Below are 24,402 nucleotides of genomic sequence, written 5' to 3' on the forward strand. Positions count from 1 at the left end.
GCCCAGGTGTGAAGAACATATTTAAAAGTGCAGCCAGGTCCCGTCATTGCACAATCCGTCTATAACACCCCGCATCTGATGGGTGAGCCCTGACTCCTGTTGTGACTCGGCCTCCTGGGGTCCAGTTTGTAGGTGTCCCCAGTCTACCTGCGTTGGCTCTGCAGGAAGACTCTGTTCCTGTCACTCTCCTTAGTGTAGGTCTGTATGCATGAGTCATCTTCTTCTTTTGGGGACAGTTTCAGGGGATGTGAAACTCGCCCTTTGTCACGCAAAGGAAGGCTGCAGACACAAAGGAGCCGTCTGCCCTGGGGGCTCAGAGTCCTTAGGAAACACAATCTCAACATTTTTCACTCTTGTGTATGTCTGCAGGAAAGCCAGTTGTGCCCAAAGTCTTGAACCGCCCAAAGAGTGAGAAAGGAAAAATTAAAGGAAAACACCGCAGCTTTTAAAAACCAAGAGAGTCAGTGAAGGCTCAAGTTCCGCTCTTTGCAAATTCAGGAAATCCCACAAGATCCTGAAAGGTTGCAGGGAGATTTCTCCTTTTACAATAGATGGCTTTGGGTCTAATTTTAATTGTGGATAACTAAGTATAAAAATTAACACACCCTCACATTCCAGGAGTAGTCTGCATTTAGAGTATTTTTTACGAAGTATTTTTAATGTGGATTTCTCACTTTTCCACTGGAACAATCTAACAGCCAAAATTCATGCTTATGCTCCTCTTCCATTTCCTTACCCAAACATTTGCCACTATTTTTGACAGGGGAGCTGTATAATTAATTTATTTGGAGATTTCTGGACAGGATACAAATTCTTCAACTTGCACATAATTTCTTGATTCTCCATACTGAATTGAATTAAGATGTCAGCGTACTGTATATACTTCTGTGCGAAGTACCTGTATTTCCAGATCACTTGATCCAATTGCACTCACATCACACATGCAAAATGCAGACTTGAGGCCTAAGCTACTGGCACCAGGACTACTCTGAAAAGGCAGATTGAAAATCAGGTCCTTAGAATATAGAACTCAGTTTTCCATGGAAATAGCATTTGTTTGGAATTACGGGTTGTTTGAAAAATAGCTGTTTTACTTGGAGAAAGCTGAAGGCATGCAAAGCATTTTCTCTGGAGATGTTCCATGAAAATGAGTTGTCTGAGGACAGGGACAGCATTTTATTCATCTTTGTATCTTCTATTATGAGGCAATAAAGAAAAGTTCGATAAATGAGGCCAGGCATGGTGGCACAAGCCTGTAATCCCAGCACTTCGGGAGGCCGAGACGGGAGGATCACTAGAGCTCAGGAGTTCAAGACCAGTTTAGGCAGCATGGTGAAACCCTATCTCTACCAAAAACATAAAAAATAAAATAAAATAAAAATGAAACATAAAATAAAATAAATTACCTGGGCATGGTGGCACACATTTGTAGTCCCAGCTACTTGGGAGACTGAGGCACGAGAATCACTTGAACCCGGGAGGTGGAGATTGCAGTGAGCCGAGATCATGCCACTGCACTCCAGCCTGGGTGACAGAATAAGACCCTGTCTCTAAAAATCAATGAATCACTCTGTAAACTTTCAGTTTGACAGCCAGTCCTTTACAACATCGAATTTCACTTAGAAGGCATAGCTTGCTTTTTCCAAGGCACAGGTGTGCTGGGCTCAACCGCAGGCAGGGAAAGAGCTCAGGTTTGCAAAAGGAGTGGAGGGGCGGACCTCCTTATCTGGTGGAATATCACCTATCCCACAAACAACATGATGTTCTTGTGCAATTTTGCATTTCCTTTCCCGGGATTTCGTTTTCCCTTTCTAATCTTCCTTTTCCTTTTGATATCACAGTTCCCTAGGATCTCAGCTGGGGAACCAAGTTTTAACCAAAACACCCTAAGACCCTGAATTCGCAGCCCCCTGGAGACCAAGGCCACACCTGCTGCCCTGTGCTTCCCCCAAGGAGAGCCACCGGATTCACCAGACTACACTCATCCATCAGGCTGTGTCTTTGGGCTGGGGTCACACAGGGCGAGTGACCCAAGTGACCTCCTAGGCCTGGCCTCCTCCTGACTCCGATAGTGCCCCTAGCTGGGTGCCTCAAACACACAGCCCAAGGCCACATGGAGTTGCAGCAGGGAGGCCTGAGGCATGGACATTCTTCAGGAAAGGAAGCCTTGGGGGGCGTCAGCTCCTGCTCACCAGCCTTGCAGCACCTGCTGCTGCAGGTAGGAAGAAAAGTAGGTGAGTGTGGAGGCAGAGAGGGAAGAGAGGGAAGGGTGAGGCAAGCTTGAGGTGGGAGCTGACTTCTAGGTACAGTGCCATCTACCAAATGGGGTCCTTGCAAGCTGGATATACACATGCCTGGGGCTGCTTGAAGGGAGAAAGGAGAGCTTTCAGTTTCTGGATGGGTCTCCAAGCTCTCCACGCACTCTCCAAATGTCCTTTCCATTCTTTAAACTGCAAACCAAGTACCTTTCCACAATTTGTATCTGGAGTTAGTTACAAGTGGTTCTCCATTTCATTAGGATCAGACCAAATTCCCAATGTGGATGTTAAGGCAATCCCCGCCCTATCCCTCTGTAAGGCTCCCCACTGTCATCCCCCAACCCCCGCCCCTGGAGCATCTCTCAGCTCCCAACAGGCCAGGTGCTCCTTCCTCACTCTGCTTTCTCTGCTGGGACATGATTCTTCATGCCTCCACCGGTATAGTCTCCTTGTCACTTGCATGTCTCAAATGAATGACAAGTGGTCCAGGGAGACCCTCTGAACCTTCACCAGGTTCTGCACCACTGAGCCTTGGCTCCCGCCACACCCATCTATCATGTGTTATCTACTCAGAAGAGGGATGGCCTGCTTAATTGCCATGTCTCTTACTAGCCCCCAAGGCTGTGGGTTCTCTTTGGTTGACCTTCGTATTTCTCATGCTAGCCCAGTGTCTGGCACACAGTAGGTGCACAGTGTATATCTGATAAATGAATGAAAGAAATGCCCTCAGCAAATGACCTTAGGGGTGGGGCAGAGGAAGAGTTCTAATAAAACAGGAATAGGTACTATATTTCCATCCCAGGGTCAACGCCCAATAAAGGTTTGTAATTTTATTATTATTACATAGGCATTTACTTGTGATTATTTATGGAATGCCTGCTGTTATCTCATGCACTCTCATTTTAGTAGGCCCTTAGTAGGACAAAGGAATACAAATTCCTTGCCATCGAGGAGTGGGCCCTGAAAAACAGCATCATTCCCCACTTTTCTGATTCAGCAAGACCCATGTTGCCTCTGGCTTGCTCTCTCCCCTCTCGCCTCAGGGATTCCCGCTGTAGAAGGAAAAACAGCATCAAGAGAGGCCATAGCTCTTCTTCCTAAGTATTGTTACATACACACCATCTCGCTTTTATCATCCTAACATAGATGATATGAGTCACAGATGAAAGGCATCGTTAAACCTATTGAACAGATGGGAAGACTGAGGCCGGCACATCTGAGTCCTACAGGTGTGCCTGCTTCTCATATTACATTATGCTACTTTTCTAGGACTCACAGAATCATCGCTAATAGATGTGTGTGTTTTCTATGTCATCATTACGAATCAAAGGAATATTAAATAGGACACAATGGGTTCGGTGTAATCTAGAGTTCAGGGATTTGGCCAGAATGCAAGATAATAGTGTAGTAAGAACCCTTCCAAGTAACAGCCAGATGAAGCGGTGCTGAGTTTGTATGTGGCCAAAAGAGAAAAATATGCGTGGATGTTCACTTGCAATTTATGAAAATGCTGAGACACATCCTTAAGAATGGCTTCCAGCAGAACATCCAGGAAGTCCTCAAGTGCAGTCCAAGGCAAGCTGCTGTGGCACTGCTACAAAACCCCTTCAACTTGGGTGGAGGCAGCAATGATCGTTCAGGAAGAATGCGATGCTGCCGGGTGCCAGCCTGTGTAACCCAGCGACAGGACAAAGGGATTATTCTGCTTCATTATTAAAATGCAGTGTTTACTGCTAAAATACGGTTGGGAATTAAAAGGGGCACATATGAATCATAAATATTTGCATGCCATTAATGTTTGGACAAAAGAGTTGGAAAGGCTGAGTTGGAAGAACTTCTTTTCCCATGAAAAGCAGTGCTTCAAATTACAGTACATATTTAATTTCATCTCTCCCATTGCTAACTGGAATCTCAGGGCCTGCCGCATATAACCCTTTCACGACCACAGAACTGTATGGCGCCCTGAAATAAGGATAAGGATTGTATTTTCTCCTTGGAAGCTCATCCATTTAGACAAACAAAAAAAGCAGACCTCTGGTTGTTGTTGCTGTTTGCTGTTGTTTGCTATGCACTCACAGAGTCCGCATTGTCCACCCCATGGTGTTGGTGTCACTCCTAACCTATGTCTTGTCCCAGGTAATCAATCCTCATTGTCCCTCTGTCTTCTTTTGACGGACAAGGTCAAAATCAGGCTTAAACAGGTCAAGTAACTTGTTCAAAGACAGATAGCTCCAAGCCAGTGGTTTCCAACCAGGGGTGATCTGCCCCCAGGGGACAAGAGGCAATGGCTGCAGAGATTTCTGGTTGTCACAACCAGGAGGGTGGGTGCAAGTGGCCACTGAGTAGAGGCCGGGGATGCTGTTAAATGTTCAACTATGCACAGCAAAGCCCCTTCACAGCAAAGAATAACTGGCCAACAACACCCAAGTTGAAACATAGTGGGGAAGCCAGTAAAGTACACGTGCTGACCACTAGGCTGCACTGCCTAACATCAAAACAGTCCTGGGCCCAGCACAGTGGCTCACGCCTATAATCCCAGCACTTTGGGAGGCCAAGTCAGGCGGATCACGAGGTCAAGAGATCGAGACCATCTGGCCAACATGGTGAAACCCCGTCTCTACAAAAAATACAAAAATTAGCCAGGCATGGTGGCGCACGCCTGTAATCCCAGCTACTTGGGAGTCTGAGGCACGAGGATTGCTTGAACCCAGGAGGCGGAGGCTGCAGTGAGCTGAGATCATACCACTGCATTCCAGCCTGGTGACAGGGCAAGACTCCGTCTCAAAAAAAAAAAAAAACAAAAAACAAAAAAACAAACAGTCCTGAACAGTCATTCATTCACAGACCACGTGTCAGGCATCATCTAGTCACTGATGATACCGCCTGGAGGTTCCTAGTTAAGGGCTGGATCTCGTGATGTTGGAAAATTCCTGGGAGCCACTTCCTCGCGGCTCCCGAGCACATCTTCACTTCCTTTCCACAGTGCGTGGGTCTCCGTTCCTACACACACCCTCGCACGCCACAGCTGTTTTCGGGCTTTTTCCCCAGTGACCTTCTCTCTAGAGCACACCCACAGCCACTTGTGAGCTTTGTGCAGTCCCCAGCTCAGACACCATCCACGAACTCCCATTTGGATAGTCAATGCTTACTAGTCACAGATTATATGACACACAAGTGATCTCTATGTTGAATCTAGGAGCGTTGCTCTACTATGGGGCGCTTAAAGGAAGCAGATGTATACACGGAGAAGGAAAATTAGGCATGAGGGTTTCCATGGAGCACAAAAGCAAGGAAATGGACAAACAAACAAAGCAGACACGGCCTGACCTATTCCAGAAACGCAACCTGCAGCAGGCTCTACCTTGATGCACTGGGAACACCTAGGGGAATCTCCCTGTGGACTTTTGTTTTCAAATCATCGTGCCCTGAATCTCAGTATAAAAACAAGTGATGGCAAAATTGACATGCTGGGACAGGTGGGATAAAGCTCCAGAGGAACCCAGCCATCTGTCTGCGGGTGGCATCTGCAAACCCATCCTGTGGGCGGCAAACCCACAAACCTTGGTCCTGTCTCCCCTCCTGCCATGCGATGCTTTCATTTTTATTTAGAGTATGCAGACTGAGCCGTTTTGGTGTCTGGGAGCTGTCTGTCAGTGACACACACCAAGACCTTGCTTTTATCGCTTTTTTTTTTTTAGACAGAGTCTTGCAGCGTCGCCCAGGCTGGAGTGCAGTGGCAAAATCTCGGTTCACTGCAACCTCTGCCTCCCTGGTTCAAGCAATTTTCCTGCCTCAGCCTTCAGAGCAGCTGGGATTACAGGTGTATGCCACCACTTCCAGCTAATTTTTGTGTTTTTAGTAGAGATGGGGTTTCACCATGTTGGCCAAGCTGGTCTCAAACTCCTGACCTCAAATGATCCTCCTGCCTTGGCCTCTTAAAGTGCTGGGATTACAGGCGTGAGCCACCGTGCCCAGTTCTTTATCACTTTTTTAATTTGAGTAGACACTGTCCACTGACATCAACTCCCATTTCTAGATCAGTGGCTCCATGGCCTCTTCACTGAAGTGTTCAGGGAAAAGCAGCGAGCCTCTGGCCGAGGGCTTTCTAGTTTCTGCGGTCCTTGTGGACCTCAAGTGTGTGACATTCATGAGGGGAGGGCTACAGTGGGGAGCCTTCTCAGAGAAGCTGCCCTGCTGTGTGCACCACCCCACCTGCAGCCACTCCTCCAGCCACCGTGCATCCCTGACCCAGGATAGTAGGCAGGGTCAGTGGAGCCACGGGGACGGTGCAATTCTACGCATAGAGAACACTGCTTGTTTTCCTTTTAAAAAAACTTAATATTCAGTGATGTTCTCTATTTTTATTCTGTGCAATGTTTTAAAAATAAGGTTTTCATAAATTTTAAAGTAAGTTTTTCATACATTTTGATAAGTTTGCAGGGAGGCAGAATGTCAGAATAAAAGGGGCAAGGGAAACATTTTCTAACCTATGCATGATCAGGGCTAGATCACACATGACTAGAGCTAGATGAGTTTCTCAATCTCAGCACGACTGGCATTTGGGTCTTTGTTGGGCAGGCTGTCAAGTGCGTGGTAGGACGTTTAGTAGATCCCTGGCCTCTACTTACTAGATGCCACCGGCACTCCCTAACCCAATACATGATCACCAAAAATGTCTGCAGATATCGCCGAATGTCTTCTGGGAGTCAAAGCCACCCCAGTTGGGAACCATTGAACAAGATTACGATCAAAATTGGCAGGCAGGGAGACAAGATACTGATAATAAACTTCCCAGTGGTTTCAGATAGAATAATGAAGGCAAGACATTTGTCATAGGTACTAGAGACACACCATTTAAAGAGGCAGGCAAAGCCTCATTATGATATGAGTTTAGACTAGCTCCTCTATAATTATAGATAGATACAAAGATAGATGATTGATACTGACTATCCTCTATACAATAGTTTTAAACAGAATGAAGGAAAAAAATCTGTAAAGACCCCAACCCAATGCCTTGAGCAAACTGGAATGTTTCTACCTCCAGAGATCTGATAAGCACAAGATGACTAATTATGCCCAAACTGCCCATATTCCTGTGAGTTACCTTGGTTTGCATAAGGTGACTCAATTAGGGCCACATACCACCCCAGAGTGCTGGCCAGCCCTCCTATTAACTGGACAGGCACGTCCTTGGGTTAGGTGATGGGGGAGGTGGGGTGGTTCTGCAGTTGGCCCTGCCCATACATTCTTAATGATGGTCTTAAATCTCAAGGTAAAAGCCCAAATTAATCTAAGTTGAAAAATAAACAGGAAATGTACTTACATCTTCTTTGAGAAAAACACAGTTTAAATGGCTCCTAAATGAATGCTTCCTCACTAAGGAAATCAGAGGCCACGCATTTTCAGTCTAGCAGCAGAATGGCTGTGAGCCTCTCAAAGGAAGTTGCTGGGATTCCTCCATGGCCCTCAATTGCCTGACACCTTGGTTGGAGAAAGTTCGGTGACGTCAAATGGAGTTCCAGAATGGGATATGCTGCCCAATATAGGCTAACAGGGGCTGGGCAATGTGCTGGAATCCCAAATCAGTGCAGGGCAACCTGAATGTCATGAATTGCTTTGTCTTCAACACAGACCAAAATACATCTCTGTTGAATGTGGGACTCACAGCAGAACCAGTGATGGAGTATACATGCTGCCTGAAGTCCAGTAATGCATGTATACTCCATCAACGTTTGTTGTTTATAAATACAAACGTTGAAGCGCTGCAATCTGTCTCCATGCCCCGCCAGGGAGCCGACAAAACGAGCACATGTGAAAGTATTCATAGGCAGCTCATTAAATCCACACTGTTCACTTATCAATTTCCATTAATTGCTTTATTTGGGCTTTAGATGAGAAGATGTTACTAGCATGAATGTAGTCCTCAAAAAAAAAGGATGAGTTTGCGTCCTTTGTAGGGACATGGATGCAGCTGGAAACCATCATTCTTAGCAAACTATCACAAGAACAGAAAACCAAACACTGCATGTTCTCACTCATAGGTGGGAACTGAACAATGACATCACTTGGACTTGGGAAGGGGAACATCACACATCGGGGCCTATCATAGGGAGGGGGGAGGGGGGAGGGGGGAGGGATTGCATTGGGAGTTATACCTGATATAAATGACGAATTGATGGGTGCTGACGACTTGATGGGTGCAGCACACCAATATGGCACAAGTATACATATGTAACAAACCTGTACGTTATGCACATGTACCCTAGAACTTAAAGTATAATAAAAAAATAAAAAAATAAAAAGATAATTTGGCCCAGAAGTCTCTCAATGAAAGTATGGACATTCTCTCTCTCTCCCTCCCTTGCCCCCCCAACCCCCCGGCCCCACACACACACACTCCACTGACTAAGAATCAATGAAGCCTTCAAAACCACACACTCTCTCCATATTGACAGTATATGAATTCACAAATCAGTAGGAATAATATCATATCTCCTTACTGATCTGAACTTGTTTCATAATCATCTACAGAAAGAAAATAGCCATAAGACAGTACACCGGCCGGGTACGGTGGCTCACGACTGTAATCCCAGCACTTTGGGGGGCCAAGGCGGTTGGACCACCTGAGGTCAGGAGTTCAAGACCAGCCTGGCCAACATGGTGAAACCCCATCTCTACTAAAAATACAAAATTAGCCAGGTATGGTGGCGGGCACCTGTAATCCCAGCTACCAGGGAGGCTGAGGTAGGAGAATCGCTTGAACCTGGGAGGTGGAGGTTGCAGTGAGCCGACATCATGCCACTGCACTCCAGCCTGGGCAACAAGAGTGAAACTCTTGTCTCGAAAAAAAAAAAAAAAGACAGTACACCATCTCTCCTTGTCAACAAGTAATTTTTCCTTAAAAATAAAAAAAAAAAACCCAGAAACACAGAATATGTTCTTCTTTAGCCAGGCTTCTCCACCCTCTCTTGCCCCTTGCCAACCAGCACAAAAAAGAAAATACAAAACTGATTTATTAGAACCAGAGCAGGGTTACAGCCGTTGGCTGGATCACTGTTTATGTCTATAATGCTTGTTGCTGAAACAGGAAGCTCTAAAAATCACTCAACCATTATTTTTCTTGCAGGCACTTTCTGATTGATAGTCTTCTGTCCTGACCAAAAAGAAATGTCTCCACCAAACACAAGCTGGCTGGCAAGGAAGGGGTTGAGGGTGGGTGGAGAGAAGTACAGCTTCTGCCCATCAAACTATAAAATATTGTTCATACAAATAATCTCAATTTAAAAAAGCTGTGTGACACCATCAGCAATGCCTGACACTTCATAAAATCAGCAAGAGAACTATGAAGGGATCAACTGTGAAAATGCTTGTTGCAAGCACAAGCAGTTTTCAAGAAAGCTTTTCCTGCTGGTCCTTGCCATGACTGGGCCACCCCAGGCTTTAAGCAGGGCAGGGAGCAACTTGCTTTAGGAAAGCGTTGCTACCTTTTTATTGGCAAATGGGAAACAGAATGAGAAACTTGGTCTCTAGAGATGAATTCTACATCAGACCATGGATGCAAGCTTTTGACCTGCCCATCGAAAAGCAGTATTTGTTAGGGCTGGTTGAGGTTTGGTATATCAGAGACTGGGTCTTTATTCATCTATATTTGCTTGCAGTGAGATCTGAATACAGATTTCAGTATATATATTATTTTAAAGTGTAGATCAGTATGTAACAGAAAAAAGTGGGAAAATGGGAAAGTTGATTTTAATATAACACATGTCTTTTCCTTATATTCTTTCCAGGAGATCTGACTGCCAGTTTATACCATGAACATTATCCGTGAAACAACTCTGGGGTGGTCAGATGAATTTTTCCTTCTTCTATTATATGAATCTGTAATAGAATAGAGAAGGACTTGGATCCTTCAATAATACTGAGAGTCATTCAGATCATCTCTTGGTTAACAACTGCTACATAAAGCCAAGCCATGTCTCTTTGTTTAGAGTATCGGTACCGTTTCTCCTTTCCTAATGTACCCTCTCTTCCTCTTGACCACAGTCTTCCACTCACCTGAAAGGCAACCTCCCACACATTACCCCAAATAATGTAAAATAATTTAAGAATGAAAATGCCTTAAGCAACTAACATTACACAAATATGCAATAACCCGGATTGTGACAGGATAAATATTATGTCTGGGAAGATATTCACAGAAAGAACATACTGAAGGAATTTCAATGTGTCGGGAAAGGATATTATTTTGTAAGTGGGCAAGATTAAAGCTTCCAGGGAGGTCAATGTAAACACAAATTCTGCCAAGAAACTCAGCGCCAACCTGACAGGCCACAGAACACTTGGCCTCACAGGGCTGGGTGTGGACACAGTACGAGCAAAGCGACTGTCCTTTCAATGACAGAATAGGCCCCTCCCCTTTACCCGTGATGGCATGTATGCGTACCTGATGGTCATCCAAAGGCCTGGCTGATGGTTTCTAGGGGATCTACTTTCTTAATTATACAAACCAGACCCCGGCGATAACAAAAACACAGGTGTTACCAAAACAGCACAGGTTCAAGAAAATGTCTAGCTCATTTGTACGTGTATTTATTCATTTTCAGGTGTCTACTGTGTGTGGCATAGGGCTAAACTGGCCCTCCATGATCAATGCAAAGTTCGAAATTCACAAATCTTTGGCCTGGGGTCCACGGATACCCAGAAGGTCCATATATGAGTTCTGGCAGCCTAGAAACTGAAATAATATAAGAAATTCTGTGTGTAAGTGAACACATCCTTTTTTTTTTTGTCCTTGGAAAAAGCCTTCTAAAGGATTTTCAAAAGTATCTATGATGCTCCCAAAAGATTAAAAATCATACTCTAAGAAAAAACTAGAAAGCAATGTGCAGAAGACTCTCTTTCCTCCTGCATAAACAATGCAGCTGAAAATGCAGTCGGGGAGATTTCTTGTTTGGTTCTGAAATGAAATTACTAAAGCTGCATTTCCTGATTGATCAGTTATTCTCTGACTGATTAAATACTCCAACAGGGATGAAGCAGTCACAGGTTTCATTGCTAAAATTTCTTCTTCTTTTTTGAGATGGAGTTTTGTTCTTGTCACCCAGCCTGGAGAGCAGTGGTGCGACCTCGGCTCACTACAACCTCCACCTCCTGGGTTCAAGTGATCCTCCTGCCTCAGCCTCCCGAGTAGCTGGGATTACAGGCGCCCGCCACCACACCTGGCTAATTTTTTGTATTTTTAGTAGAGATGGGGGTGTTGCCATGTTGGCCAGGCTGGTCTTGAACTCCTGACCTCAGGTGATCCACCCACCTCAGCCTCCCAAAGTGCTGAGATTACAGGTGTGAGCCACCGTGCCCGGACACCAATTGCTAAAATTTCTTAAATTTCTCTCGGCTGAAGCCATGATACACCTTCTTGGCATTCTAAAGGTGGCAGGTGATGTAGCACTTGCCTCAACTGCAGATGTAAACTGATGTAAGCTGCTCAGCGAATTCGTTTCACCCAAGAGAATTCCTTTTGCCCCTGAACTTCAATTTTTTTGGGGTGTCATGGAGTCCCAGTCCATTTGGCTAAACTGAGAATTGTTCTGAACAACAACCTCTGTGCTCACATGACCTCTGGAGTTCAGCCCGGTCCCCAGAGCTCCCTAACCGTCATCTACTGGGAGTTCCTATCTCTTCCTCCTTTGTAAAGGAGCGGTCGATTTACATGAGATAGTGAATCAAAGAGAGAAACATTCCAAGGGTGAGATACACTCTGAACCAAGATTTAAACTGCCAGGGAGAAAAAGGAGGGAATGGAAGAAAAGAGAGAAGGTTCAGGCTTCTACCGGGCCAGTGTAGCCAGCAAGGCCGTCAAAGCCGGACAGGCAGGTTTTCCCAGTTACGGACTGAACCCGAGGTTAGGAGCTGTGATCCTGGACGGCAGCCAGCGCCCAGATAGATCCGTTTTGTAGAACAGAGAAAAACCCTTCCATGTTCAACCTCTGGCAGTTTCTACGAGGTTTACAATCCCCATGGACTGGCAGCTGGTCACAGAAAAAGAACTTCTTTTTCTACCTTTCATTTTGCACCACGTATTAGGCCCCTTGGAGAATCCATCAGACTGGTGGCTTTTGACAGAATTCAAAATTGGCACTGAAAGTGTGGATGAGCCAAGAGCCAGGGCCTTCTGAGCCATGGCGTGGTGTGTCCATGCCAAGGGGATATTTTCAAGCACATTTTCAAAAACAGAAAATGAAACAGTTGTCTTAAGATCACTTAATAAAACATAATGAAACTTTTAAAGGATAAGATTCAGTGAGGAAGATTAAGACTAATTGTTAAAATTAGTCAGAATCATCTGCTGTCTTCCTAATGGGAAGCAAATTGAAAAAAAAAAAAAGAAGAAGAAGAAGAAGAAGAAAAAAGAAAGAAAAATATCTGGCAGGCTTTGGTGTTGACACTTAGACTTGAAAGAGAAAAATCAAATTATATTTTATGACTATGGAAAGAAATTATGAGACAGAGTCAAATCAGGCCTTCAGACAGCTCATTTAGTTTTGTAGTGCTGACCAAAAAAAAAAAAAAAAAAAATACATATATATATATCTCAAGACCAACAATATTCATATCCATAGTAATTATAATTAGGTCAAATGTTCCATTAGGATTCCTATATTTTTTATTGCTTATTATCACTGGTGGGAAGGAGAGTCTGTTCAAAATATTGTCCGTTTATGGCATTTCAATTAATTTTCTCATTCCAGAGTATGGGAAGACAGCCCAGCCTTGGTTGCAGCTATTTTACTTTTTGGGGTTTATGCAAACTGAAGGGCCTACTGGCACAAATCCTGCAGCCAAATGCAAACACTCCACACCTTGGGGAAACAGTGCACTGTTACCCAAGTAAACACAAGCACCTATTAGTCACCCACTCAAAACAGAAATGGCCAATGAGGGATGCAAGATCAGCCATCAACGCCAGAAAAGAAAGCACGCTGCTTTCAAAATCTCATTTTTTTATTATCACTGATTTACTGTGCATTGCCGGAAAGCCACTACTGAACTTCTTGTGGGAAAATGTCACTGGCACGGATCATTAAATCGTTTTTAAAACTTTTCTGATCAAAACCTTACATGTAGACCCACACAGATGCATAGTATGGTGATAATACTTTCTCTAGAAAAGCAATTCAATGATACTTAGCTATTGATTCCTAACAGCAGAAATCCACAAGAACTGAATTAAGAGAGTTAGCTAGGCCGATGGGCATGGACCAGGCTGTGGGGCCTTTGTTTTTTATTGGCTTCTCACCCGCTCTGCCAGCTACTCATCCGAAGCCTTTAAGATGTTTTCTAGACACACATCTCTGAATCATAATGCAAATTCCATTTACTGAAAGGTGGGGACTTTTAATACGACAAGTGAACCCATTTAATGACTTATGCTTTTATATCTTAGAGCATCACTCATGCTTTCAAAAAGTGGATATAATTTTCTTTGCATTACCCTATTATTAATATAGTACTATGAATATAAATTTTCAATCACATTATATAAATTTTTTATTTTCTCCAGCTATGATTCTATTATGAAAGTGCTCCAGATAGCTAGGATAGCAAAAATAATCACCAAAATAATCAACACACCTTTACCCCTTTCTCCTTTCTGACTAATCAAATTCTCTGAGAACTGAGATTTTCTTGTTTTTAAACGCCTTTTTAAAGAGTAATAATTTCTCTTATTTTAAATGTTGTTTGATTGGTGCTTCCATTTTTTTCAATACAAGAAGTATTACTGTTATTTAGGTATTTACCATAAGTCTTTTTATTATACTTGAAATAACTTTGTAAGCTTAATCGGTACTATATTACAAAAAATGAGTTTAAAAAACGATCTTACCTCCTTCAATTAAACTTTTAGTACTTATTGCTGTTTATAAAATATGATTTGGTTCTTACAATGTAAAGAAAACATAATACTTGAAAATAATTGGAAACCAGAAAAAATTACAATAAGCCAAGATTCCTATTTCTGCTCTAATGCTTTGATAATGGGTTAAAGGCAAGGAAAAATAAAACCACACATGGAGCTGAACTAATGCAACAATTTCTTGGATAATCCAGTCTCTAATATTATTAGTATCTAAAATTTTAACCAGGCCCAACCTCTCCTCCTAAATAAAGCATTCAAAAGAAATACAACAGGAAGATCACACTGCCATCAATGGTACTAACATTATTTCTTCATGTCTTTTTCTAAAAAGGTTAGCTTGCTTGAAACCATGTTTCAACATCATACACTGGAAATCCCTAAAATTATTAGAAGTGGTCATTCGAAACTCTGCCACTTTTCACAGATAGCCCACAGATCATAAGTCAACAGTTTCCATTAAACAGCTTTTGTATTGTTATCCAAGAGAGAACCCTCACTGTAATTGTATAATCCTAGTTTCCATTAAGGTAAGTTTTATATTTTTTGCATTTTAATAAAAATCTCAAGAGTTTCTTTGAAATTCACAATTCCTACGTTGCATGTTCCAAATCAGTCTTAAATCAACTCAGTAACATAAAGCAATAATACAGAGATTCTGCTAAAAATATTAAACTTCGAATAAATATTTTTAAGAGCTTGACATAGCAATAAGAACATTAAGACAGACCGAGTTTCTAGGGATTCCATTACAGAAATCACTAGAATTTTGAAATAGGGGTTTGTTGCCATGAAACGTGTTTCAAGCATAGTTTTGACAGATAACGTACCTCTTCCACTTCGACCGACAAACCTGAGGTCATTAAATCTTGCAACTTGGTTCTTCATGGCTGCGGTAGCATTTCTAAGCTCAGCTGAGTAGTTTTCATCATTGCCGGCCATCACAGTGACCAGAGTGCCATCTGGAACATCCCCTAGGGCCACCACCTAAACACCAGTCAAGGGACAAATGCAGACATCAGGAATGTTATATATACACTTTTAGGGCATTTGTGTAGTGATTATTCTAAAATTAATTGTATATTCAATGATTTTTTTTAGGTTGCAGAGGAATAGCAACGATAACGTAAGCAAAACAACAGAAAAGTTATAATGGGAAGACACTTTTTTATTATATTTTAGGTTAGTGCAAAAGTAATTGCGATGTTTGCAATTTTTAATTCCAAAAACTGCAATTACATTTGCACCAACCTAATATATTATGCATAACTATATGTAAATTTTCAAATAATGACACATATACTAAATTTACCTAATAAAGCCAGATTAGGTCATATAGCACAGTTGGAACAAGACGAACCATAGCAAGATGTCAAGGATTTTGAGAAGCTATGTCGTCTCCTGAATACAATCATCTCTTCTAAATTCCTCCCATTTGAGAAACAGAACATCCTGTGCTCGTAAGTTTATAATCTAACCCATCTTTTACTTGCTCAGACTTCCACTAACAGGCTGAACAAGGCCCAGACTTTACTTTTAGAACACAAAACAGAACAAAACAAAACAAAACAAAAAAACTTATTTCTGCTAAAAGTAGATTTCATCTTGCTGACGATTCTTAAGTCCTTAAACTGTCCCTGTATAGTTCATCTTTGATACCTCCTACTTGCTCTTATTATCTTGAGTTTTACTAGCAATGAATTCCAGCACACAGGAAAAAAAATCAGAAATGTACCCTTCGTTTACTAATTACAAAATCAACAGACCTCAGAAAGACGGGACATTCACTTCTGTGCACTCCCCTCAATTCAGGGGTAGAATTGAGTTGCATTTTTTATATCTGTGAGTCCCAAGGTGTGTAAACTCATGTCCTCACAGATGCCTGAGGTTTTCTGCTAGCCCAGATGATCTTGACCAGGAATTTATTTAATGTAACTGAATAAGCATGAAGTCTCATCAGGGATATTAGAGAAAACTGGTAGATAAATATTTTTTATACTCAGGTAGTTAAGAAAATGAATTTCAAAGTAAAATATTCTAAAGAGTATGACCTAAAGATACTTCGAACAATAGTATCAATTTCTTGATAGAAGGCTATCATTTAGGCCTTCTAGAAACTATTTTCTTGGTCTAGACATTTATTATTGGCTATATTTCCTTTGTTTCTATTTTTCAAAGCAGTCATACAACTTCAAATTGAAATGCCCCAAGCTGTATTTATTCTGATCATTTCTGACATTCTTTATGGTAAAGTCAGTAGTGACATTTATATTACTCATTCCAATTACATCATCATTTTTGGTTGCTGTTTTTGAATTGGTAACAGTAAAGCATTCCTCAACCTACTGTTATCACTCCTTCCTCTGCCTCCTACTTCCCAATTTTTACCTTAATAATTGCTATATAATTTTTTTTGTGGTATATATTTTCAGGCCTCTTTTTCTATATGTAAAAAAGGCTGCCATGGACTCACTTGTATGATATCAAAGTCATGTTTGTCAAGATTCCCATTTTCATGATCTGCCTAGCCATCACCCTTTCCCTGTGGCCTCCAGATGACTAGCTATTGTTTTTACTCAGTAGAACTGCTTCAGTCGTTGTGGCACAGAACATGAACTAACTCACTATGAGAGATGAGCATACTTCCAACCCCAAGACTACAGCAGGGCAATCTAGTCTCATAGAAACAGGGAGGCATTTTCCTCTATTTTATCCAACTTGCACTGCCAAACGAGGTCTGGGCCTTTTATCTCTCCTTTTAATCCTTTCATTCCAATTGTTGGACATGTTTTCCATAGAGGAGATTTTAAAACTCTGCTATTTATTCCCTGAGCACCCTCTAATTAGCTATTTAGTTCCCATAATAAGCGTGTTTGTTGCCATTTAATTAAGAGCAGTGATACGACAATTCCCTTTTTGTTTTAAAAAGATATCACTAAAATAAATCTCCCTGATCAGTTATTTGGTTATTGTTATTGTTTTTTTCTTTTTTTCTATTCCCGAAAAATGGGCTTGCTTTATTTTGCTCTTTTAAGTCTCCTAAAACAAATTTTTCCCTTTTTTTCATGATTTTCACTTCCCTTTGTAAAGTTAGCGCACGGTGTTGAAATGCCCTTTTTGAACACATATTTTTACTTCCTCATCCTCCTCTCCCTGTGGTAACCCAGGCTTCTCTATTTTAACTCAGTATTCAGAAGGTATACAAGAGACTGCCTCGACGACGTGGGTTTCAAACTGAGTAACTCATTGTTGGGTCTGGATCTGTAAAAAGGTGAAAATAAATAACTCTTATTTTATAACTACAGGAATGGATTCTGAATTATCTGCCTCCTACTGCTGTTCCCCTCACAGTGCTCCAAGCCTGTGCCTCTCTCATCTTTCCAATACTATTCTCGTTAGTAATTTGGCAAATTCATGAGACCTTCGCCAAGTCGAAACAAACATAGGATAAAATTATCATGGAGGCTAAATAAGAAAAGGTTGTTGATGTTGGAATTTAAGAAGAAAAAAATTAGAAGTTTAACTCCCACTCCTCTCTCTCTCTCTTTTTTTTTTAAATGCAGCAGAATCAACGATATTTAGGCACCTACATATCATTTACCTGGCCTTGTATTGATCTCTAAGGCATTTTTTTTTTTGGTGCAGGGGTGGGGGGCGGGTAAAGGGGAACTATTAAATCCAGGGCAATTTCATTAATAATGTATATTGCCCAATTGTTAACAAGCAGACTTAAGCCAGGTTAAGGAAGTTTTTTTTTTTTAATTTAAAACTAACGTGTGCTAATTTGATACAGGTTTTGTCACTGATGGGCAATATGGAGAGAATGTAAAAATACCTAACTTCAAACTGAAAAAAAGAAACAACTGGAATGAAAACCTATAAACAATAGGTAAGGAAACACAAACATTTACATTTTAACACAGACCAAACAGGCAAGAAGGGACTTGCTGGCCAAAGATATCTCATATTTTGTTTTACTTCTCTGTTTTTAAAGTATCAGGAAGTTGGGCCAAATATCAACTCTCTTCTGTACTACATGGACCTCCCAATACTGTTCTTGGCTAGCCTGTTCACAGTTCAAACTGGCATTTTAAACCAATTCTAATTAGGCTGAAATTACAGTTACAATTCATTTACTTCAAATCCCTTAACCTTGCAGTGTTTCAAAGAAGGCTGTGGAGTGGAACATAGAATTCAGCTGAGATGACATTTAAGGCATAGCTAGGGACCATGATCTTGCCGACAAATATATTACTTATTTCCTTTTTATGAAAAGAATATTACCATCAGAATCCAAGGCCTCTGAACCTCCTTACTGAAGGCATGTTTACGTCTTTGGACTGTGGTGTACCAGAGCCTAAACAAGCTATAATACCATGGTATTACCAAATACATCCTAAGTCATCAAAACAGCTCTTTAGGCTACTTCTGTAAACACAGCAAAACACACAGCAAATGTAAGGTTTTCTTAGCAGTAAAAAACAAGTATCTCTCATACTCTATAAATAAAGGTGTTCCATGGGAGGGAAGGAATAGGAGGAGAACAGGTTGGGGTTCAAAATAAGCAAGTAGGGCTATTGTAATCTATTTTAAAGAAAATTCATAATTTTAAATCTCTCTTTAGTTCAGAAGATTGACATAGAGGATTTACCTACAGAACTTCAGGATACTCCTAAGAAGCCCTTAAATGATCGTCTCATCAATATTATCAGGCCTTATCATTGTTTCACATTTGCTATTATCATGGGGAATATAATAATTATTTACTGGTTAACTTCCTAGGGAAGATTGCCTGCGGCTTATTTAAGATCCAAATTTTAAAGTAATAATTTCTGTTGAAGCTGCTTGGGAGGTGGTTGGGTGGGCGGATAGAGTGAAGCCAGGGACACACAGTAAATGAGCTCAGGATGTAGGCAGGTTTTGATGTTTTACTTGCTTTTATCCCTAATGTTTTATCCCTTCACGTTTGCTGTCTCACTGAACATTTTGTCTATTCTTCTAGTTATGCAGTGAGCAGGTCTCCTGGAGAAAGAAGCCTCTTTTTATGAGGATTGGGGTGGTGACAGATATTAATCAAATGGTCTGATTTCTCTGCTATCCTTTCCTTTCCCCCAAATGTTCTCAGGGGACCTGCTTGAATGTTTTTCAAGAGATCTGTATTTTGACTTTTAGTAGCCTATAGATTATCACTCAATAAAACAAATTGTTTTTAAGTGAATTGCCAAAAATCATTTTAAAAAGGAAACTCTATGATTATGGTTTCTGCTAGAAAGAATTCTGACGGCTCATAAAAGCAATATGTATAATTTTTCATTTTTTAGAAGAAAATAAATACTTTCATGTAATGACTTGAGACTCTGAATTGCTCCAATTCCTGAAGATTCTTTATTAATCATTTAGTCTTTTAATATATTTGAGTGTGGGTTCCCTGGCAGAGGAGGGAGTTCAGAAGAGACCCTGATTTTCACCCCAAAGGAAGCCACAAATCTCTTAGAGCCCTAGTGCATTGGGGCAGCCAGGTTTTAATGGCCTTTGGTGGTTATCAGCCCGTCTTGCCTCTGCTCTTTATCTGATAGTGACCCCATGGCCCAACCCTGTTGGGTCCCCTCTCAATGCGGGTGCCCTAAAGAGTCACCGCTGATTCCATTTATGCAAAGGGTTAGAATGATTTAAAAGTAAAATGGTCTCCCAAACCCAAATCTAAGTAAACGGAGGGAGGGAAAAAAGAGTCAAGCAACCTGCCACGTTCCTTCTCCTCATTTCCACCCCTACTAAAAAACAAAACAAAACCAAAAACTACTTTTAGAAAAGTGAGTGGAAAAAGAGGCAAATCTGTAGACAAAGCCAACTGCAAAATTCGTTTTGTTTTAGAAATCACAATCTAAGTGTGGAAACTGCATAAAGCTTAAAAATAACCCCAATAATACTTTTTTAAAAAGTGAGTATTATTCGTTGTAATAAGATCAAGACCCAGCTGAGGCCTGGATCTATAAAAAACTTAATCTCCCCTTAAAGGGGACACTTATTTAACCTTTTTTTTTTTTTTAATTTTTATTTTATTTTTTTTTTTTTAAGTAGCTTTACACTGGGAACCACCTGCCTTGATTAGCCCTTTAAATGAACAGGAAATGACCTGCACTGATTTTACTTAGTCGCATCTTTTCAAACCCACCAAAGACAAAACAGAATCTCCACTGAAGAAATTAAATTCCTACTCCTTGCTGCTAGGGTAGTAGGGTGGTTGTTTAGAAACGCCTGGGGTTGTTTTCATATCCCTGTTGAAGGCCAAGGTTTTTAAAGGCAGCTCAAAGCTCTTGGGATGATCAGGGGTGAGAAGTGAAGGGAGACCTTTGGAGCCGCTGCGCTGAAGTCTCCAGCTACGCGCCGCCCCCTCCTCTAGCAGGAAAGTGGGCCGCTGGGACCCCCAGCTCTCCAAAGACAGCCTCGTCACCTTTCGCTGCCCCGGGCTTAATCTAGGTGAGCTGATGATAGCATTCAGAACGGTTCCGGGAAAAGAAACAGGATTCGCTACTTGCGGCTTCTGGCAGGAGCAGGCTAAAAAACTCAGAGAACTCTTCAGAAAACTTTTGCAAACTTAACTACGCCCGCTGTGGACTTTGGACACGCTAATTCCTATAGGGCGGTTGGAGAAGAGGGAAAGAAAATCCCTGACAGTTTCCCTTGTTAGTTTCTTTTCACTGACTTGAAGGCAGAAAAGTCTCACGATTTTATTTCCTGATGCCTTCATGTGAGGAAGACAAAATGGTTTGGGTGTTAATCCAGCGGTAGGGGCAGCAGTAAGTTAGCAGACGGGCTGTCTCTGCGGGGCTGGGTTATAACTTCTTCTACTTTGTATCAAAGCTAAGGCCCCTGCCAGGGAGGTTCCCACCGGCCCCCAGTGGATGTCTTTGGGGGCACCCTGATGTTTTCAGCCCTCCTGGGGGGCCGCCCCAGAAAGCTGAGACGAGTGCCTCCCGAGGGTCGCCACGGCAACACAGCATCCCCCCCGCATCCCAAGCTAGGAAGACCGACCCGGGGCTGCGGGGGCCCCTTTCTAGAATCCGGCCCCGCCCGCCTGGCCGCTGCCCTCGCGGATCTCCCCCGGCCTCGCCGGCCTCCGCCTGTCCTCCCACCACCCTCTCCGGGCCAGTACCTTGAAAGCGATGGGCAGGGTCTTGTTGCAGCGCCAGTGCGTAGGCAGCACGGAGCAGAGGAAGTTGGGGCTGTCGGTGCGCACCAGCTCGCCCGGGTGGTCGGCCAGCACCTCCACCATGCTGCGGTCGCCGCTCCTCAGCTTGCCGGCCAGGGCAGCGCCGGCGTCCGGGGCGCCCAGCGGCAACGCCTCGCTCATCTTGCCTGGGCTCAGCGCGGTGGAAGGCGGCGTGAAGCGGCGGCTCGTGCTGGCATCTACGGGGATACGCATCACAACAAGCCGATTGAGTTAGGACCCTGCAAACAGCTCCTACCAGACGGCGACAGGGGCGCGGATCTTCAGCAAGCAGCTCCCGGGAGACCAACATACACGTTCAGGGGCCTTTATTACTGCGGGGGGGCGGGGGCAGGGGTGGTTAGGGGAGGAGGGAGACTAAGTTACTAACAGTCCAGGAGGGGGAAAAGTTCTGGTTCTGCCGATCGGCCTCCGACCCAGGATGGGCTCCTAGCAACCGACTGCTTAGTGCATTAAAAAGTGGAGACTATCTTCCTCGAATCTTGCTTGCAGAGGTTAAGTTCAGTCTTTGGCTGTTAACAAAAGTTCCTGAAGGCAAAATTCTCATACACTTCCTAAAATATTTATGCGAAGAGTAAAACGACCAGCAAACACATTATTTGGAAGTTCCAGTAGTTAATGCCTGTCAGTTTTTTGCAGGTGAGTTTTGTCTAAAGTCCCAACAGAACACAAGTGTCTCCCATAACAAGGCCGCTTTTATCATGCAAAACTGGCTTCAGTCCCGAAAAGCAAGAGCTGCGACTTCCAAAGGTCGTGCTACTAATGTATGTGCACGTATATATAAATATATACATATGCTCTACTTCATAAAATATTTACAATACAATCTGTGGAGAATTTAAACACAACAGAAATCCATTAATGTACGCTGGAGATTTTTTTAAGTAGCCTTGAAAATCAGCTTCAGTAGTTGGAGCAGTGCTGAACTAGAAGTACTTGTCATGTTCTCCGTTCTCTCAATGAATTCTGTCAAAACGCTCAGTGCAGAAAATTCAGCGTTTCAAAGATCTTCAGCTAATCTTAAAATAATAATCATAAGAAGAAGGCCCAGTCGATTACACTCAGGGTACTACAGCTCTCCCACATCTGTGAACTCGGGTTTGGGGATGTTGGTTAAGTTTGTGGCTGATCCTGTGGTTTGGTGGGAGTTGAGGAGCCGCAGAGTCACACACTCGCAAACGCGCACTCTTCGGAAGCCAGCCACTGTCTACATCAGCTGGGTGACTCAGCCCCGACTCGGGCAGCAGCGAGACGATACTCCTCCACTGTCGCCCAGCGCCCGCCGGTTAGCTGCTCCGAGGCACGAACACCCACGAGTGCCGCGTAACCGCAGCAGGTGGAGCGGGCCTTGAGGCAGGGCTCCGCGGTGCTGATCGAAACAGATCGGGCGGCTCGGGTTACACACGCACGCACACCCCGCCACGCACACTGCCACGCACACGCAACTTCACGGCTCGTCTCGGACAACAGCGCACTTTCTCCCGCTGTTGTAAAAGGAAAACAATCGGGGAAAAGTTCGCAGCCAGGAAAGAAGTTGAAAACATCCAGTCAAGAAGCCAGTTAATTCAAAAGGAAGAAAGAGGGGAAAAACAAAAAGAAAAAACAACAAAAAAAGGAAGGTCCAACGCAGGCCAAGGAGAAGCAGCAGAGGTTGACTTCCTTCTGGCGTCCCTAGGAGCCCCGGGAAGAAGTGCCTGGCGGCGCAGGGCCGGGCAGCGTGGTGCTCTGGCTGGGTCCGGCCGCGGGGCGCCCGTCCCGCCCGCGCCCGCTGGCTCTATGAATGAGAGTGCCTGGAAATGAACGTGCTTTTACTGTAAGCCCGGCCGGAGGAATTCCATTCCCTCAGCTCGTTTGCATAGGGGCGGCCGACGGCCAATCACAGGCCTTTCCGGTATCAGCCAGGGCGCGGCTCGCGGCCGCCGGCTCCAGGAATTGGCCCGCGCGCCCCCGCCGCCGCGCGCTACTGTACGCAGCCCGGGCGGGGAGTCGGCTGCCACCCCCGCGCCGCCCGCGCCCCCGCACCCACGCCTGCATGCTGGCGAGGGGCCCCGCCCGTGTGCGGACCCCTTCCCGCAGCCACACGCGGGCTTCTGCGGCTCCGCGAGTGGACACGGTCCGGACACCTGGGAAAAGAAAGCAGGGCCCGCCGGCCCAAGGAGGGCCCGGCCCCGCGACCCGCTGCAGGCAGGCGCAGTGGCCGCCACGAGGCTCCCGAACCGGGGCTGCAGCCCGCGGGCGGCCCCAGATGCTGCGCGGCTGCACAGGGCCAGGCCTCCGCTTCCAGAGCGCGGGTGCGATTCGGCCGCGGGGCCCCGGGGAGCCGCTCCGCTCTCCTGCACCGTCCGGCTGGCAGCTGCGGCGAAGCGGTGCTGATTCACTGCATGAGGCCGGACGGCTGTCTGCGCGTGCCGTTTGCTCTCAGCGTCTTCCTTCGGGTCGGTTTCTGTAATGGGTGTTTTTTACCGCTACGCCTGGGCCGCGGCTCGATCCCGCCGCGCGCCTCACCCTTGCTGTGTGCGCCAGCGGTCCCCGAGGAGTTTCCTAGTCAGGAAAGACCCCAAGAACGCGCTACTGGAAGGAAAGTTGAAAGCAGCCGGGCGACTTGCTCCCGGGCCTCGTAGCGCCGGCCCCCGCAGCAGCCAGACAGCTCGCCCGGGCCCCGCGTCTACCCTCAGGCTTCCCGGAAGCGGCCCCCGTTCCTCTCCCCGCCCCCGCGCGCGCGCGAGCGGCCCCAGGTGCGAAACCCACCCCGGCTTCGCGCGCGGGCGGCCGCTTCCCCCTGCGCCAGTCCTCGCGGCGCTGCGGGCATTTTCGCGGAGCTCCGAGGGCCCCGCCCCCAGCCCGGCGCGCGCGGCCAACTCCGACCCCACCCGGCGGGGCCCTCCACGCCCTTCCTGCCGGGCTCTGCATCTCCCCGGGCCTCTCGTTCACCCAAGGGCTGCGACCCAGTCCCTGGACCGCGGCCCCTCTCCACCGCGGGCTTCTTTGCGGTTCCCGCGGAG

The 24,402-nt window shown here is 44.5% G+C and overlaps 2 protein-coding genes and 1 long non-coding RNA gene across 6 annotated transcripts in view; 1 reads left to right on the plus strand and 2 right to left on the minus strand.

The window, feature by feature from the left end:
* RUNX1 (RUNX family transcription factor 1) overlaps nucleotides 1-24,402 on the minus strand; it is a 264,620-nt gene that overhangs the window by 79,136 nt on the left and 161,082 nt on the right. For all 4 annotated transcript variants that reach the window (XM_030915786.1, XM_030915785.1, XM_010358872.2 and 1 more), the window contains 2 exons: nucleotides 21,326-21,579; nucleotides 15,003-15,159 (listed from right to left, as the gene is read on the minus strand). In XM_030915786.1, the coding sequence (XP_030771646.1) occupies nucleotides 15,003-15,159; nucleotides 21,326-21,579 (411 nt within the window). The remainder of the gene's footprint in view (nucleotides 1-15,002; nucleotides 15,160-21,325; nucleotides 21,580-24,402) is intronic.
* LOC115892937 lies at nucleotides 17,363-19,525 on the plus strand. The gene is made up of 3 exons (XR_004052885.1): nucleotides 17,363-17,443; nucleotides 17,966-18,061; nucleotides 18,797-19,525. It is a non-coding gene; the product is annotated as an uncharacterized LOC115892937 (long non-coding RNA).
* Nucleotides 21,694-24,314, minus strand: LOC115892936 (translation initiation factor IF-2-like). Its single transcript, XM_030915787.1, has 2 exons — nucleotides 24,149-24,314; nucleotides 21,694-23,843 (listed from the first exon to the last, which is right to left on the minus strand). Exons 1-2 carry the CDS (start codon nucleotides 24,207-24,209, stop codon nucleotides 23,209-23,211), a joined length of 696 nt encoding a protein of 231 aa, XP_030771647.1. The 5' UTR covers nucleotides 24,210-24,314; the 3' UTR covers nucleotides 21,694-23,208.

The sequence above is a fragment of the Rhinopithecus roxellana genome, chromosome 13 (genome assembly GCF_007565055.1).
Source record: "Rhinopithecus roxellana isolate Shanxi Qingling chromosome 13, ASM756505v1, whole genome shotgun sequence".
NCBI classification, from domain to species: Eukaryota; Metazoa; Chordata; class Mammalia; order Primates; family Cercopithecidae; genus Rhinopithecus; species Rhinopithecus roxellana.

Coding starts and splice junctions, on each gene's coding strand:
- LOC115892936 (XM_030915787.1), bottom strand. CDS start 24,209: ATGCCCGCAGCGCCGCGAGGACTGGCGCAGGGGGAAGCGGCCGCCCGC. Junction 23,844..24,148: donor CGCCCGCGCGCGAAGCCGGG/GTGGGTTTCGCA, acceptor CACCCATTACAG/AAACCGACCCGAAGGAAGAC.